General features: G+C 38.9%; 1 protein-coding gene and 1 pseudogene across 6 annotated transcripts in view; one reads left to right on the top strand and one right to left on the bottom strand.

Moving 5' to 3' along the window:
- Nucleotides 1–16,519, top strand: part of SRBD1 (S1 RNA binding domain 1) — a 244,524-nt gene that overhangs the window by 204,773 nt on the left and 23,232 nt on the right. For 4 of the 6 annotated variants that reach the window (XR_009496281.1, XM_059891195.1, XM_005212608.5 and 1 more), the window contains 3 exons: nt 6,793–6,899; nt 8,616–8,792; nt 15,956–16,138. Coding sequence is in view for 5 of the 6 variants with exons in the window: in XM_059891195.1 (XP_059747178.1) it covers nt 6,793–6,899; nt 8,616–8,792; nt 15,956–16,138 (467 nt within the window). In the remaining variant the exon portion in view is untranslated. The remainder of the gene's footprint in view (nt 1–6,792; nt 6,900–8,615; nt 8,793–15,955; nt 16,139–16,519) is intronic. The other 2 variants (XM_005212609.5, NM_001205772.2) reach the window with 1 other exon arrangement.
- LOC101907083 (DBIRD complex subunit ZNF326-like) lies at nt 558–2,100 on the bottom strand (annotated as a pseudogene).

Raw genomic sequence — 16,519 nt, 5'->3', positions numbered from 1 at the left:
AACAATATTTCTTTGAATTTGAAACAGTCTGTTTATAAAATTGAAATAACTTGCCCTGGAATTCAGAATAAGGTAACTTTAAAAAAAAATTGAACAATTCATCTTTCCTGGCATCAAGTCCTTTTTTTTTTTTTTTTGAAATTTTGTAAAAAACATTTTATTGCTGCAAAGGGAAACATGGTGACAAAAAGCCTTTAAGCGTATCTTAACGCAAATTACTATATTCAATGTCCAATGCAGTAAAAAAATACACAGAGCACAAAATACTTGCCTAACTTATCTGTTCTAGGGTAAGTATTCAATACATTAATGCACACTTGAATATATACTCCCAAGAGCAGCATTTAAGTTCAAATGATTAGAACAAACATACTAACAATACACATCTGTTATCCTCAACACCAATAAAGTAATAAAAATTAAGCTTAAAAATTCAATTTCTTGAAACTAAGTTAGGTAGCTATAAAAACTAAACTAAAATAGTCTTACCTTAATTTTACTAAACAAATGCCAAACATTTAGAAATTATATAAAACAAATTGTAATGTGTGGAATGCATGCAACATGGGTGTTAACTCTTATATTTTAAACTACTGAAATTCTTACCCTTTTCCACATTGGGACAAAATTTAAAGCTTCTTTTAAAACTGACTAATACCTTATATTTAATTTTCTTCTGCTTGCTCAACAGAAAAGCCGACAGGCTCTTCCTTTGCTTCTTCTTCCTCTACTTCCCCTACCCCATCCCCTTCTCCCTCTCCTTCCCCCACTGCCCCCACTTCCCCCTCTCCTTCTACATCCCCTCCTTCCTCTGTATCCCCCACTCCTTCCACTCCTCTACCTTCCCCTACTTCCTCTGCTTCCTCTACTTTCCCCACTTCCTCCTCTTCTTCCTCCTCTTCTTCCACAGGTTCGTCAATCTTTTCCTTTTCCTCCTCATCTCCTTCTATTTGTTGATCTTGAGAATGATCTTGAATTTCAAAGGGATTCTCACCCTTAATAAAACGTTCGTATCGTGCCTTCACTATTAGATTATTTAAAATGCTTGTAGCAGTCAAGACACTCTCTCTTTTTATTTGTTCCTTATAAGCCTGCTTTCCTTTGATATGATCAGGAGATTGTAAGTGCTGCTGAACTGAGCTATGTAAAGCAGGGATATACACACTGCAAGCACCGCAGTGAACAGTCTCTACTTTCATCATGTGATCATCTGCAGTAACACCTTCCATAACATCCTTTTCTATTATTTTGACTGCCTCTGTTTGATTATTTGTCTGTTGCTTACGAATAGATGTTTTCTTGAATTTATTTACCATACATTCATGCAAAAACTCCATAACCACTTTATCAAATTTGGTTTGTTTTTGAATATGATCTAATGTTTCCTGATGTGAAGGACTTCCCAGATGGAGTTCAATATCTTTTTCTTCAAATGTTCAAAATTTACAAAATGAACATGTGAATGCCATTCTGTATCCATCTCCATATTTCTCGCTGTTTTTTTCTCTTCTGCATCTTTGTTTCTCTCTCCGAGCTTCAATTCGCCGCTTTTCTTCTTCTTCATTTTTAGGATCAGTTTTTGTGGGTGATTTGCTGAGGCTCATCTTCTCCACAGGTTTTGCTAGCTTGGGTTTCTTGATAAAGGTTCCACCAGGCTTATTAAATGGTTATATCATTTTTCTCTTTATTCCTCTTGCAGCAGCAAATGTCACATTGGTGGGTTTATTTTGATAGTCAACAACAATTCCAGGTCTATGAATGCTTCCAAAATCACTCATAGGCTGCTACCCCTACCACCACCACCACTGTGATTGTCCATGCCATATGACTGGTTTAAGTAGGAGTCCATGGATCTTTGACCCCCATAGGATCCATGGCCATAGTCACGATCCATCCCTCTGTAAGATCCAGGGCCATAATCACGATCCATTCCATTAAAGCTCTGATAAGTATTTCTGCAAGCAGAGTGTGTATAATCGTCCTCGAAGTCCATGGCGGAGGCTCGGGGCCGATGGCCTCGGCGGCACTTGGCTAATCTGTGGCCGGAGAAGAGCACCCGTGACCCGCGGTTCCACACTACGAGTCAGCGCGACCAAGAGCGGCGCTACCGGCCCAGGAGCCGCAGGCCACAGCGAGCGGCATCAAGTCCTTGACGATTAGCACAATCAGTCCTGGGATCCTCCTGCCTCTAATACTCATGGCTACCAGTAGAGTGGTATGTCACAGCCCAGCTTTCAGCAGATGTAAACTGAGCTTCTTGAAGACTTGAAATTCATATGGTTTTTACTATACTTTCAATACTGAGCACAGCTAACACAGTGTCTGGTACATAGTAGTTGCTTAGAAAATGTTTTTAGAATGACAGATATCAATGCCTCTGATTTAATGTCAAAGACACTATTATGAGGACAATGTGGAACTCTGTTCAGTATTCCCTCCCCTAATCATATATGATTTTTACTTTTAGAAAATACTATTAACTCTTTAGTACTTTTGTAAGCAAATAGTTGGGGAAGAATGTAGGCAAAATCCAGGATTATAGATGACAGCAAAAATTTTTATTACATGAGTCTAACTGCTAGAGGGATTTAAAATGTATTTCAACCTAGTATGTTGTTATCTTGGACATACCCTTTTTTTTTTTTTTTTTTTAAGAGCATTAGCCTTGTAAAATTTTTTTAAAGGACTTTTTAAAAAAATAGCTATTCTGCCTTATGCTTTGTAATGACTTCATAATAATTCATGTTGTGGTTATTTCATCATTTATTTGTATCAGTACCTTCTGGGTGAATTTTTAGGTTGTACACACACATACGTACATACCTTTGAACAATAGTCTTGCTATTTCCTTAGAATAAATTCTGTGAAATTATGCACAAACTTTTTACAATTGTTGTGAGGATTAAATTAGATAGTATTATAAAAGCCTTATAACAGTGCCTGACAGTAAAATCTCAAGGACTTTGGTAGTATGGTTATTGTTCATTGTTTTTGTTTGTTTAGTCTTGCCACTAGACTTCAAGCCCCTAAATAAAATGACTGCTTCAACTAGAAAAACATCAGAGATCCCAACTCCAAGTGACTTGAACAATAAGGAAATTTATTATTCTTTTATTAAACAATAAGGAAATGTCATTGCTAGAAGGTCATTGTGTGTGTTGGGACGGGGGCAGAGTGGGCAGGAAATCCAGAACTGGTTAATACAGGATTTCAGGAAGATCCAGAGTCTTTGCAGATGTGTTACCTGCCATACTCAGGGAGACAGCTTGATCCTCAAGCCAGTCCTGGTGACATAAGATAATGCTTACTCCAGCTGCAGGAGGCATACTTGAATGAAAAGAAGAAAAGACATGGGTCTATATTTGAGAGGGATGTCTCTTTCTGAAAGCCTCAGAAGATATACCCTCACATTTTATTTCCTGTAACTGGATAAGTGGAATGAGACTGGTGATATTGGCTTAGCCCATTACTTTTTATACCTTTTGATCATGATACACAGTAGGAAATATATTTTATACCATGATCAAGATACTCATCACACATGTGTTTGCATATATGTATATGTCACTCTATACAGTAAAACATAATTGAAAATTAAACACTGCTTTTTATTTATATTTATATACAAGGGGTTTTAACCCTCAAATAAAAACATTCAGAAAGATTTCATGGGTAGTATAAGATGTTCATAAATTTGTTCCAGTCCAGAACACATGAAGACGGTGAGCCTATGTGGTATACTGTTGAGTCTATTCTTTTAAATTTAAAAATATAAATAAAAAACAGTGTTTAATTTTATCATAAGCAGTAAGGATAAGTATTATATTGAGGAGCTATTATTTTCAATACTCTTTGAGTATAGAATTCACTGATGATTCTTGCCTCTATCAATGGACATGTTCATTCAGTTGTGTCCGACTCTTTGCGACCCCATGGACTACAGCCTACCAGGCTCCTCTGTCTATGGGATTTTCCAGGCAAGAATACTGGAGTGGTTTGCCATTTCCCTCTCCAGGGGATCTTCCCAATCCAGGGATTGAACCCAGGTCTCCTGCACTGCAGGCAGACTCTACCATCTGAGCCACCAGGGAAGCCCAAGATTATTTACCACCTCCAATTACCTCTTTCTGTGAAAAATCAATTCTTCAGTGCTCAGCTTTCTTCACAGTCCAACTCTTACATCCATACATGACCACTGGAAAAACTATAGCCTTGACTAGACGGACCTTTGTTGGCAAAGTAATGTCTCTGCTTTTGAATATGCTATCTAGGTTGATCATAACTTTCCTTCCAAGGAGTAAGCGTCTTTTAATTTCATGGCTGCAATCCCATCTGTAGTGATTTTGGAGCCCAAAAAAATAAAGTCTGACACTGTTTCCCCTGTTTCCCCATCTATTTCCCATGAAGTGATGGAACCAGATACCATGATCTTAGTTTTCTGAATGTTGAGCTTTAAACCAACTTTTTGACTCTCCTCTTTCACTTTCATTAACAGGCTTTTGAGTTCCTCTTCACTTTCTGCCATAAGGGTGGTGTCATCTGCATATCTGAGGTTATTGATATTTCTCCCGGCAATCTTGATTCCAGCTTGTGCTTCTTCCAGCCCAGCGTTTCCCATGACGTACTCTGCATATAAGTTAAATAAGCAGGGTGACAATAGACAGGCTTGACACACTCCTTTTCCTATTTGGAACCAGTCTGTTGTTCCATGTCCAGTTCCAACTGTTGCTTCCTGACCTGCATATAGATTTCTCAAGAGGCAGGTCAGGTGGTCTGGTATTCCCATCTCTTGAAAAATTTTCCACAGTTTATTGTGATCCATACAGTCAGAGGCTTTGGCATAGTCAATAAAGCAGAAATAGCTATTTTTCTGGAACTCTCTTGCTTTTTCAGTGATCCAGCGGATGTTGGCAATTTGATTTCTGGTTCCTCTGCCTTTTCTAGATCCAGCTTGAACATCTGGAAGTTCTCAGTTCATGTACTATTGAAGCTTGGCTTGGAGAATTTTGAGCATCACTTTGCTAGCATGTGAGATGAGTGCAGTTGTGTGGTAGTTTGAACATTTTTTGGCATTGCCTTTCTTTGGGATTAGAATGAAAACTGACCTTTTCCAGTCCTGTGGCCACTGCTGAACTTTCCAAATTTGCTGACATATTGAGTGCAGCACTTTCACAGCATCATCTTTTAGGATTTGAAATAGCTCAACTGGAATTCCATCACCCCACTAGCTTTGTTCATAGTGATGCTTCCTAAGGCCCACTTGACTTCACACTCCAGGATGTCTGGCTCTGGGGGAGTGATCACACTATTGTGGCTATCTGGGTCATAAAGATCTTTTTTGTATAGTTTTTCTATATATTATTGCCACCTCTTCTTAATATCTTCTGCTTCTATTAGGTCCATACCGTTTCTGTCCTTTATCGTACCTATCTTTGCATGAAATGTTCCCATGGTATCTCTCATTTTCTTGAAAAAATCTCTAGTCTTTCCCATTCTATTGTTTTCCTCTATTTCTTTGCATTGATCACCGAGGAAGGCTTTCTTATCTCTCCTTGCTATTCTTTGCAACTCTGCATTCCGATGGGTTTATCTTTCCTTTTCTCCTTTGCCTTTTTCTTCTCTTTTCTCAGCTATTTGTAAGGCCTGGTCAGACATTTTGCCTTTTTGCATTTCTTTTTCTTGGGGATGGTCTTGATCACCACCGCCTGTATAATGTTACAAACCTCCATCCATAGTTCTTCAGGCACTCTTTCTATCAGGTCTAATCCTTTGAATCTATTTCTCACTTCCACTGTATAATCGTAAGGGATTTGATTTAGATGATACCTGAATGGTCTAGTGGTTTTCCGTACTTTCTTCAATTTAAGTCTGAATTTTACAATACAGAGTTCATGATCTGAGCCACAATCAGCTCCTGATCTTGCTTTTGCTGACTGTATAGAGCTTCTCCATCTTCGGCTGCAAAGAATATAATCAATCTGATTTCAGGATTGACCATCTGGTGATGTCCATGTGTAGAGTCTTCTTTTATCTTGTTGGAAGAGGATGTTTGCTGTGACCAGTGTGTTCTTTTGGCAAAACTCTGTTAGCCTTTGCCCTGCTTCTTTTTGTACTCTAAGACCAAACTTGCCTATTATTCTAGGTATCTCTTGACTTCCTCCTTTTGCATTCCAGTCCCCTATGATGAAAAGGACATCTTTTTCTTTTTCTTTTTTTTTTGAAAAAAAGACTTATAAGCAATAGGCTCTTCAATTTCATGAAATATGAGAGTTCGGTTTACTGTCAAACTTACTGAATATTCATGTTCTCCTTCCTGTTCACTCTTCTCTTAAGAACAAAGGGTCATAATACACATGCAAGTGAAGACAAGACTTCAAGGTGGCGGGCCAATAATAGTAACCAGCATTGGCTCAGTGTGCTCCCAGAACCAGCAGCAGCAGTACTGCAGAGCTTGTTGGAATGTAAATTCTCAGGCCCCAACCCAGACCTACTGAATCAAAGACTCTTGGTGTGGGGCCCAGCAACCTGTGTTTTAACGAACTCGAGAGGTAATTTTTATGGCAAGCTAAAGGAAAAATACTGGTGCTGTTGTACTCAAGTGTTTAAGTAGAGAGTATGAAACACAGATTCCTAAAGTTTAGGTCAGTTACATCAGCAAACAGTGTTTAAGAGAAATGAACAAATTGACTTTGCTGTGTCTTAGCCTGCTACCTGTAATACAGGCAAAGTAATGGAATAGTCCAAGAATTCCACATTCTTTACTTTTGATTGATGTTTGATCTTTCTTTTCAGCACGATGTATCTCAGACTCTGCTCAAGGCAACACTGGACAGTGTTGTAGAAGAATGTGTCAGTTTTGTGGGAGTGGATATTAACATCTGTTCAGAAGTTTTGTTAAGGTGAGACAGGAAGTCTGTGGCTGAAGATTACAGAATCTTAAGTTTCTTTACTGACTGTCCAAACTCAGTTAGAACAAGGGGACACGTGTGAAGTTGCCAAGTATAGAAAATTGATCAGTTCATACATTGCTTTAAGTCATCAGTCAGGGAGGAAGACATCATTTAAGAAAATAATCATAACAATTCATATATATTATAATTTTTAATACTGAAAATCTAAAGTGAAGAGCATATGATAACTGTTGAGTCACTGCTGCTGCTGCTGCTAAGTTATTTCAGTCGTGTCCGACTGTGTGACCTCATAGACGGCAGCCCACCAGGCTCCCCCGTCCCTGTGATTCTCCAGGCAAGAGCACTGGAGTGGGTTGCCATTTCCTTCTCCAATGCATGAAAGTGAAAGGTGAAAATGAAGTCACTCAGTCGTGTACAACTCTTAGCAACCCCATGGACTACAGCCTATCAGGCCTCTCCGCCCGTGGGATTTTCCAGGCAAGAGTACTGGAGTGGGATGACATTGCCTTCTCCATTGAGTCACTAATAGAATTTAAATAAGGTTAACATGGAAAAGAGCCATTTCCCATCACATAATAAATAGGTAGATATTTTTCACTAGTTCAGTCTCTTGCTTACATCTGTCAAAGCTGGCCATCACCAGAAGATAAATTCTGAGGGAACACGGTATATGGTTACCATATTTTTACCTTGATTCCTCAAGTTACATATCAAAATCTTCATCATATTAATACTATTATCATGACTTACATGCTGTTTTTTCCCCTGGGGTTACAGAAGAGCTGTTCTTTTGTTCCTAATCTTACATTTATTATACAAGTCTGGAAATTCTGGACCTCTGGGAAAAAATCTAGATCCTTCTGCTTTGAAATTAGAACAGCAGAAAATAATCCCTTGCATTTTAAGGTGTTGCCTCCCTGGTGGCTCAATGGTCGAGAACCCACCTGCCTAGCAGGAGAGGCAAGTTCAATCCCTGTATTGGGAAGATCCACTGAAGAAGGAAATAGCAACCTACTCTAGAATTCTTGCCTGAGAAATCTCATGGACAGAGGATCCTCGCAAGCTACACAGTCCATGAGGTCACAAAGAGTCAGACACAACTTAGCAACTACACAAGAGCAACTTTCTACCATAGTAATAAACATTCCATAATTCAATATATGGAATTCTATAATAGAATTCAGATTCTCTAATTAACATCAAGTCAACTACCTAATGACAGAGTATTTTTTATCATGGATAAGTGCCTTTCCACCGTTTAAGTCTTTACTGAGGAGAACAGGCTGACAAAAAATAAGATAGTACAACGCAACTGTAGCTATGGTAACTTCTGCTCCTGAATCACTTTGTAAGCTAACTGGGAATAGGCAGAATTATTACTTGCCTTAGAAATACAAGTAGTGTAACTAGTGTAGAAATACTGTAGGAAAAGTAGTGTTCTTCCACCTCTGTTCCCCAGTTTGCCAGCATCTTTATGACAGCCCTGGTTTTGTCACTGTTTTGCTTCCTACTGTCCTTCACTCCTCTTGGAAAACTGTTTCCCCTTTGTCTTTTTGACATAACCCACCTTTGATTAACTGAACTTAGAGACATATGAAAGATATAATTGCAATTGCTTTTATGTTTCTTTACATGCCATCTTTTCTTTCAGTTCTCTTAGAACAATTATACTGGCCACGTTACTCATTTTGTTTATTTTTTTAGGCATATCGCTGGACTCAATGCCAACCGAGCCAAAAATATTATTGAATGGCGTGAGAAAAATGGGCCATTCATCAACCGAGAACAGCTGAAGAAAGTGAAAGGGCTGGGTCCAAAATCTTTCCAACAATGTGCTGGTTTCATCAGAGTCAACCAGGATTATATTCGAACATTTTGCAGGTGATTATTAAAGTGTACACTGTCGTTTCTAATATAAAGCTACTTTTGTACTGTTACCCATCCTTCTCACTGGCATAAATCCTAGCTGTTCATTTCTTCATTCTTTCATTCAATATGTGTAGACTATCTTAATCTTTACTAGGCATTGGGAATACAGCAGTGAACAAATGAACAAATTCACTGGCCTCACGGAGTTAAGTTTTAATAAATGAGACAGACAATAAATAAACTAGTAAAACAGTTTCAGATAAGTGTTATAAAAATTAAAACAAAGCAATATGATGGTATCTTAGGGAGCAATAAACTGCTTTATATGAGTTATTTACTGAAAAGTTATTTGAGCCAAGTTTTGAATGAAATGAAGTAGCCAGTCACATAGGGATCAGAAGGAAGGCATTCAAGCAGAGCAGACAGTATGTGTGCAGCGGCCTGAGGCAGGACCACTTTGGTGCACTTAGGAAAAGAAGCTAAGGCCAATGTGATCGGAGCACCACAAGTGGAAGGACTGGCACAAGATGAGGCTACAAAGAAGACTTTGCAATGACCACTTCAGAGTGACAGCTGTTCCCCTAAGCATAGTTGAGGGACTTCCCTGGTGGTCCAGTGGTTAAGACAATGTGCTGCTACTCCAAGGGCCACAAAGTCCATTCCTGGTCAGTGGAGTTCCGCATGCCTTGGGGGTGTGGCCAAAAAAAAAAAGGGGGGGGGGCAGCATAATTGAGTTTCCCTGCTTCTTCCTCAATGAAAACGGGCCAAGGCATTAATTAGCAGATGTGTAAACTAAGAGCTAAATTCTTGCTTTCTAATCCTGGTAGCACAAAAAGCAAAGAAATTGGGTGAACGTCTTAGCATTTTGTAGTCATAAAAGACTGGCTTTTATGCATTTGCTGCTCTGGGGTCGCACCGAGTTGGACGCGACTGACGCGACTTAGCAGCAGCAGCTTTGGAACTACTTGATTCATTCATTGTGTATTTTTTTCTTCTGACACAAAAGTTATAATCATTTATTTTTTTCTGGAAAAGACTGAGGGAAAACCAGCCCCTCTGAAAAGCAGAATATATTTTGAAGCCATAGTAATTAAAACAGTTTGGGTTTGATGTAGAAATAGGTAGAACAGAATAGAGTCTGCAATACACTAAAACACAGAGGGAATTTAATTTATGATAAAGGTGACACTTCATATAGTGGGAAGAATCGATTAATTAACCAGTAAAGCACTTGGTTAGTAAATTCAAACAGTATAAAAAAGAATAAAGTGAAAAGTGTACCCCAACTTGTCCCTTCAAAATAGTTTCTTATTATTGCTTCCAAAACTAAATGTATACTTATATAAGCTTATATATATGTGTCTATTATTTTTAAATGCATACAGAACAACTTATGGTATACAACTAGTTGAAACTTGTTTTGTTTCAGTAATATATCTTGGGTCTCTTTCCACATATTACTTATTGACTTATATCATTCTTTATATATGCCAGCACAGTATTTAATTTATAAATGGACTGTAATTTAATCTAATCAGTGCTCTGTTGAACATTTGGGTTATTTCAAAGCCGTAGTTGTTTTCAACTGGTAATGAAGGACTTGAAGATTCACCACTATTATATTTCCTTGATGGGTCATGCATTTATTCAGAATGACTACTGCTATCTTATTGAGTGCTTTTATTTTCAAATCTATTTTGTTTGCTAACGTTGTTGCCGTATCTGCCTTTTCAGAATATGCTTGGTATTTTTTATTTTCAAACTTTCTATGATGTTCAGTTTTTTATATGACTCATAGATTTTCTGTTTTTGCTTAATCTTAATCCATTCAAAGTTATGCTTATTGATATGTTTGAACTTCCATCTTTTATATTTTCTCTTCATGCCTCCTGATTCTTTTTTTTTCATGCAGTTTGTTACATTTGTCAGTTAACAGGGCTCCTTCCTGTTTTTCTCCTTGTCTTCCTTCACTTCAGTTCAGTTGCTCAGTCGTGTCCGACTCTTTGCAACCCCATGCCTGCCCTGGCTTCCTGTCCATCACCAACTCCTGGAATTTACCCAAACTCATGTCCATTGAGTTGGTGATGCCATCTAACCATCTCATCCTCTGTTGTCCCCTTTTCCTCCTGCCCTCAATCTTTCCCAGCATCAGGGACTTTTCAGATGAGTCAGCTCTTCCCATCAGATGGCCAAAGTATTGGAGTTTCAGCTTCAGCATCAGTCCTTCCAATGAACACCCAGGACTGATCTGCTTTACATGGACTGGTTGGATCTCCTTGCAGTCCAAGGGACTCTCAAGAGTCTTCTCCAACACCACAGTTCAAAAGCATTGATTCTTCAGTGCTCAGCATTCTTTACAGTCCAACTCTCACATCCATACATGACTACTGGAAAAACCGGTAGTCTTGACTAGACAAACCTTTGTTGACAAAGTAATGTCTCTGCTTTTTAATATGCTATCTAGGTTGGTCATAACTTTCCTTCCAAGGAGTGTCTTTTAATTTCATGGCTGCAGTCACCATCTGCAGTGATTTTGGAGCCCCCAAAAATAATGTCTGACACTGTTTCCACTGTTTCCCCATCTGTTTGCCATGAAGTGATGGGAACAGGTGCCATGATCTTAGTTTTCTGAATTTAAGCCAACTTTTTCATTCTCCTCTTTCACTTTCATCAAAAAGCTCTTTAGTTCTTCACTTTCTGCCATAAGGGTGATGTCATCTGCATATCTGAGGTTATTGATATTTCTCCTGGCAGTCTTTTTTTTTTTTTTGGCTAATAATTTTGTTTTATTTGTGCTTACTATCAACTTGTATTTCACCTTTTAGAAATTTTTCTCTACATACATTTTTTTTAGTTTTAGTGCTTTAAAAAAATTTTTTTAATTTAAATTTATTTATTTTAATTGGAGGCTTATTACTTTACAGTATTTTATTGATTTTACCATCAGATCGGATCAGATCAGTCGCTCAGTCGTGTCCGACTCTGCAACCCCATGAATCGCAGCACGCCAGGCCTCCCTGTCCATCACCAACTCCCAGAGTTCACTCAGACTCACGTCCATCAAGTCAGTGATGCCATCCAGCCATCTCATCCTCTGTCGTTCCCTTATCCTCTTGCCCCCAATACCTCCCAGCATCAGAGTCTTTTCCAATGAGTCAACTCTTCGCGTGAGGTGGCCAAAGTACTAGAGTTTCAGCTTTAGCATCATTCCTTCCAAAGAAATCCCAGGGCTGATCTCCTTCAGAATGGACTGGTTGGATCTCCCTGCAGTCCAAGGGACTCTCAAGAGTCTTCTCCAACACCACAGTTCAAAAGCATCAATTCTTTGGCGCTCAGCCTTCTTCACAGTCCAGCTCTCACATCCATACATGACCACAGGAAAAACCATAGCCTTGACTAGATGGACCTTTGTTGGCAAAGTAATGTCTCTGCTTTATGCTTCTGGTTTTGCCATACATCAACATGAATCCGCCACGGGTGTACATGTGCTCCCCATCCTGAACCCCCCTCCCACCTCCCTCCCCATACCATCCCTCTGGGTCATCCCAGTGCACCAGCCCCAAGCATCCTGCATTGAACCTGGACTGGCGATTCGTTTCTTATATGATATTATACATGTTTCAATGCCATTCTCCCAAATCATCCCACCCTCTCCCTCTCCCACAGAGTCCAAAAGACTGTTGTATACATCTGTGTCTCTTTTGCTGTCTCGCATACAAGGGTTATTGTTACCATCTTTCTAAATTCCATATATATGCGTTAGTATACTGTATTGGTGTTTTTCTTTCTGGCTTACTTCACTCTGTATAATAGGCTCCAGTTTCATCCACCTCATTAGAACTGATTCAAATGTATTCTTTTTAATGGCTGAGTAATATTCCATTGTGTATATGTACCACAGCTTTCTTATCCATTTGTCTGCTGATGGACATCTAGGTTGCTTCCATGTCCTGGCTATTATAAACAGTCTTGATTCTAGCTTGTGCTTCCTCCAGCCCAGCATTTCTCATGATGCACTCTGCATATAAGTTAAATAAGCAGGGTGACAATAGACAGCCTTGATGTATTCCTTTTCCTATTTGGAACCAGTCTGTTGTTCCATGTCCAGTTCTAACTGTTGCTTCCTGACCTGCATACAGATTTCTCAAGAGACAGGTCAGGTGGCCTGGTATTCCCATCTTTTTCAGCATTTTCCACAGTTTATTGTGACCCACACAGTCAAAGGCTTTGGCATAGTCAGTAAAGCAGAAATAGATGTTTTTCTGGAACTCTTTTGCTTTTTCAGTGATCCAGTGTATGTTGCCAATTTGACTCTGGTTCCTCTGCCTTTCCTAAATCCAGCTTGAACATTTGGAAGTTCACGGTTCTCGTATTGCTGAAGCCTGGCTTGGAGAATTTTGAGCATTATTTTGCTAGCGTGTGAGATGAGTGCAATTGTGCAGTAGTTTGAGCATTCTTTGGCATTGCCTTTCTTTGGGATTGGAATGAAAACTGACCTTTTCCACTCCTGTGGCCACTGCTGAGTTCTCCAAATTTGTTGGCATATTGAGTGCAGCACTTTCACAGCATCATCTTTCAAGATTTGAAATAGCTCGACTGGAATTCCATCACCTCCACTAGCTTTGTTCGTAGTGATGCTTCCTAAGGCCCACTTGAGTTTGCATTCCAGGATGTCTAGCTCTAGGTGAGTGATCACACCATCATGATTATCTGGGTCATGAAGATCTTTTTTGTATAGTTCTTCTGTGTATTCTTGCCATCTCTTTTTAATATCTTCTGCTTTTGTTAGTTCCATACCATTTCTGTCCTTTATTGTGCCCATCTTTGCATGAAAAGTTCCCTTGGTATCTCTGATTTTCTTAAAGAGATCTCTAGTCTTTCCCATTCTATTATTTTCCTCTATTTCTTTTCACTGATCACTGAGGAAAGCTTTATTATCTCTCCTTGCTATTCTTTGGAAACCCCAGTAAGACAGTAGGTGCTAAGAGAGGTCATCAGAGGGCAGACAGACTGAAACCACAATCACAGAAAACTAGCCAATCTGATCGTATGGACCACAGCCTTGTCTAACTCAATGAAACTAAGCCATGCCGTGTAGGGCCACTCAAGATGGACGGGTCATGGTGGAGAGTTCTCACAAAATGTGATCCACTGGAGAAGGGAATGGCCAAACCCCTTCAATATTCTTGCCTTGAGAACCCCATAAATAGTATGAAAAGGCAAAAAGATAGGACACTGAAAGATGAACTCCCCAGGTCGGTAGCTGCCCAATATGCTATTGGAGATCAGTGGAGAAATAACTCCAGAAAGAATGAAGGGACAGAGCCAAAGCAAAAACAACACCCAGTTGTGGATGTGACTTGTGATAGAAGCAAGGTCCAATGCTGTAAAGAGCAATATTGCATAGGAACCTGGAATGTTAGTTCCATGAATCAAGGCAAATTGGAAGTGGTCAAACAGGAGATGCCAAGAGTGTACATCAACATTTTAGGGATCGGTGAACTAAAGTGGACCGGAATGGTTGAATTTAACTCAGATAACCATTATATCTATTACTGTGGGCAGGAATCCCTTAGAAGAAATGGGATAGCCATCATAGTCAACAAAAGAGTCCAAAATGCAGTACTTGGATGCAACTCAAAAAATGACAGAATGATCTCTGTTTGTTTCTAAGGCAAACCATTCATTATCACAGTAATCCAAGTCTGTGCCCCAACCAGTAATGCTGAAGAAGCTGAAGTTGAACAGTTCTATGAAGACCTACAAGACCTTTTAGAACTAACACCCAAAAAGATGTCCTTTTCATTACAGGGGACTGGAATGCAAAAATAGGAAGTCAAGAAACACCTGGAATATCAGGCAGATTTGGCCTTTGAGTACAGAATGAAGCAGGGCAAAGGCTAATAGAGTTTTGCCAAGAGAATGCACTGGTCATAGCAAACACTCTCTTCCAACAACACAAGAGAAGACTCTACACATGAACATCACCATATGGCCAACACCGAAATCAGATTGTCTTCCTTACTCATCTTTATCTCCTCTTAGTAATTTCAGCTTTTGTATCTTTCTTCTGTTCTTCTGGTTATTATCTTTAAATTTGATTTGGATTGGTCTCTGGAGTTAATAGGTGTCTCTGTACTCCTCCTAGAGAAAACTAGTACCAAAGGTCTCTTCCCAACCTTCTTCCCTTCAATGCTGTGTCCTGTGGTGAGATAATCTGGGATTTTAGTTTCAGACTGTTCTTTTTATACATTTTTTACAATATTCATGAACAGTTATTTAACCTAGTGATTTTTATGGTTCCTGTACTCATCACTGTTTCTTATAGCCCACATTATCATTTTTCTTGAACTCAATGTTTTTACTGGAGTTCATACTCAAGAATTGCTTTTCAGAGAGAGTATATTATATGGGTTATACCACAGTCCTTACATGTCTGAAAGTGATTTTAACTTGACTGTAGTTTGCCTAGGTATATAATTCTAGATTCAAAATCATTTTGTCTCAGACTTAAAATATTGTTCCACTATGTTCCGGTGTCTGTGTTTGTCAGTGAGAAAACTGATGCCAGTTTGATTCTAGTTCCTTTCAAAGTAATGTTTTATTTTTATCTCTTAATTTTTTAAATTCTAAAGTTTCCCTGTCATAAGTCAAATGTGAGTCTTTTTCTAGTCATTCTTTTCCCATTCATTCTGTTTTATACTCAGTAGATTCCTTTGGGGAGCTTGTGGGTTTTTTTGTTTTTTTTTTTGGAGCTTCTGTTTTTTTTCAGCTCTGAGAAATCACCTTTTCTTTCTCCTCCTCATTTAATTTATTTTCGTCTGTTTTTCTCTGTTCTCTCCTAGAATGCCAATTACACGGGCAGAATCAATTAAGAATGTTTGGGGCTTTAAGTAACAGAAAGCCCTATTAATAGGTTTAAACAAATAAGTGGTAATGTCTGTGAAGTGCATGGTCAAAATCTGGTGGCTGTTTGTGTATATTTGTTTGGCAGAGAAGTAAGCTCATTTTTAATGAAAGACTCTAACCCTCTGCCCACCCTTTAACCCTCCCACATCCCCCCATAGTGTTTTTTTTTTTTTATGACAGAAACATAGTATTATTTTATTTTATTTTTTAATTAAAAGATAATTGCTTTACAGAAGTTTGTTATTTTCTGTTTTGAATGGTTACAGTAGTCAGCAAACTGAATCTGCAGGCCAAACTCAGGGAGTTGCTGTAACAGCTTCAGCAGGTGTTGAGGTCACAAATGAGAAGCAAGGCAAGAAAAGGAGCAAAACTACAGTGAACGTTGTACTAAAGCCAAATCCTTTGGACCAAACTTGTATTCACCCGGAATCGTATGACACAGCAATGAGGTAAGTCTGGGGCCCCTGTGGGAATTCTCTGTGCTCACAATGAGTTCTCTACAGCAAATGGCCTTTGTTATGACATAATGGAGACTTTAAAAATATGACCGTGTTTAACATGACAACATTTTTGAGAAGTTCCGCATTGCTGAGTTGTGTGGCACATTATTTTATTTCAGTGAGGAATGAAACCATTATTCCTGGAGCAGTGTCAAGCTAATAAACCCTGGTCCTAATGGTGAAGTGTGTGTAATGGAAATTGCATGGCACTCTCCTCTGTTTGTTTTGGAAATTAACAAGACACAAATGACTAGCACCTGGCTTAAAGCTTATGCTTATCTAAAGATAAAGGCCTTCAGTAAACAGCCAGCTCTCAGATTTCATAAGAAA

This window comes from Bos taurus, chromosome 11, assembly GCF_002263795.3.
Source record: "Bos taurus isolate L1 Dominette 01449 registration number 42190680 breed Hereford chromosome 11, ARS-UCD2.0, whole genome shotgun sequence".
Classification (NCBI taxonomy): Eukaryota; Metazoa; Chordata; class Mammalia; order Artiodactyla; family Bovidae; genus Bos; species Bos taurus.
This window is presented reverse-complemented; position numbering and strand designations above follow the sequence as displayed.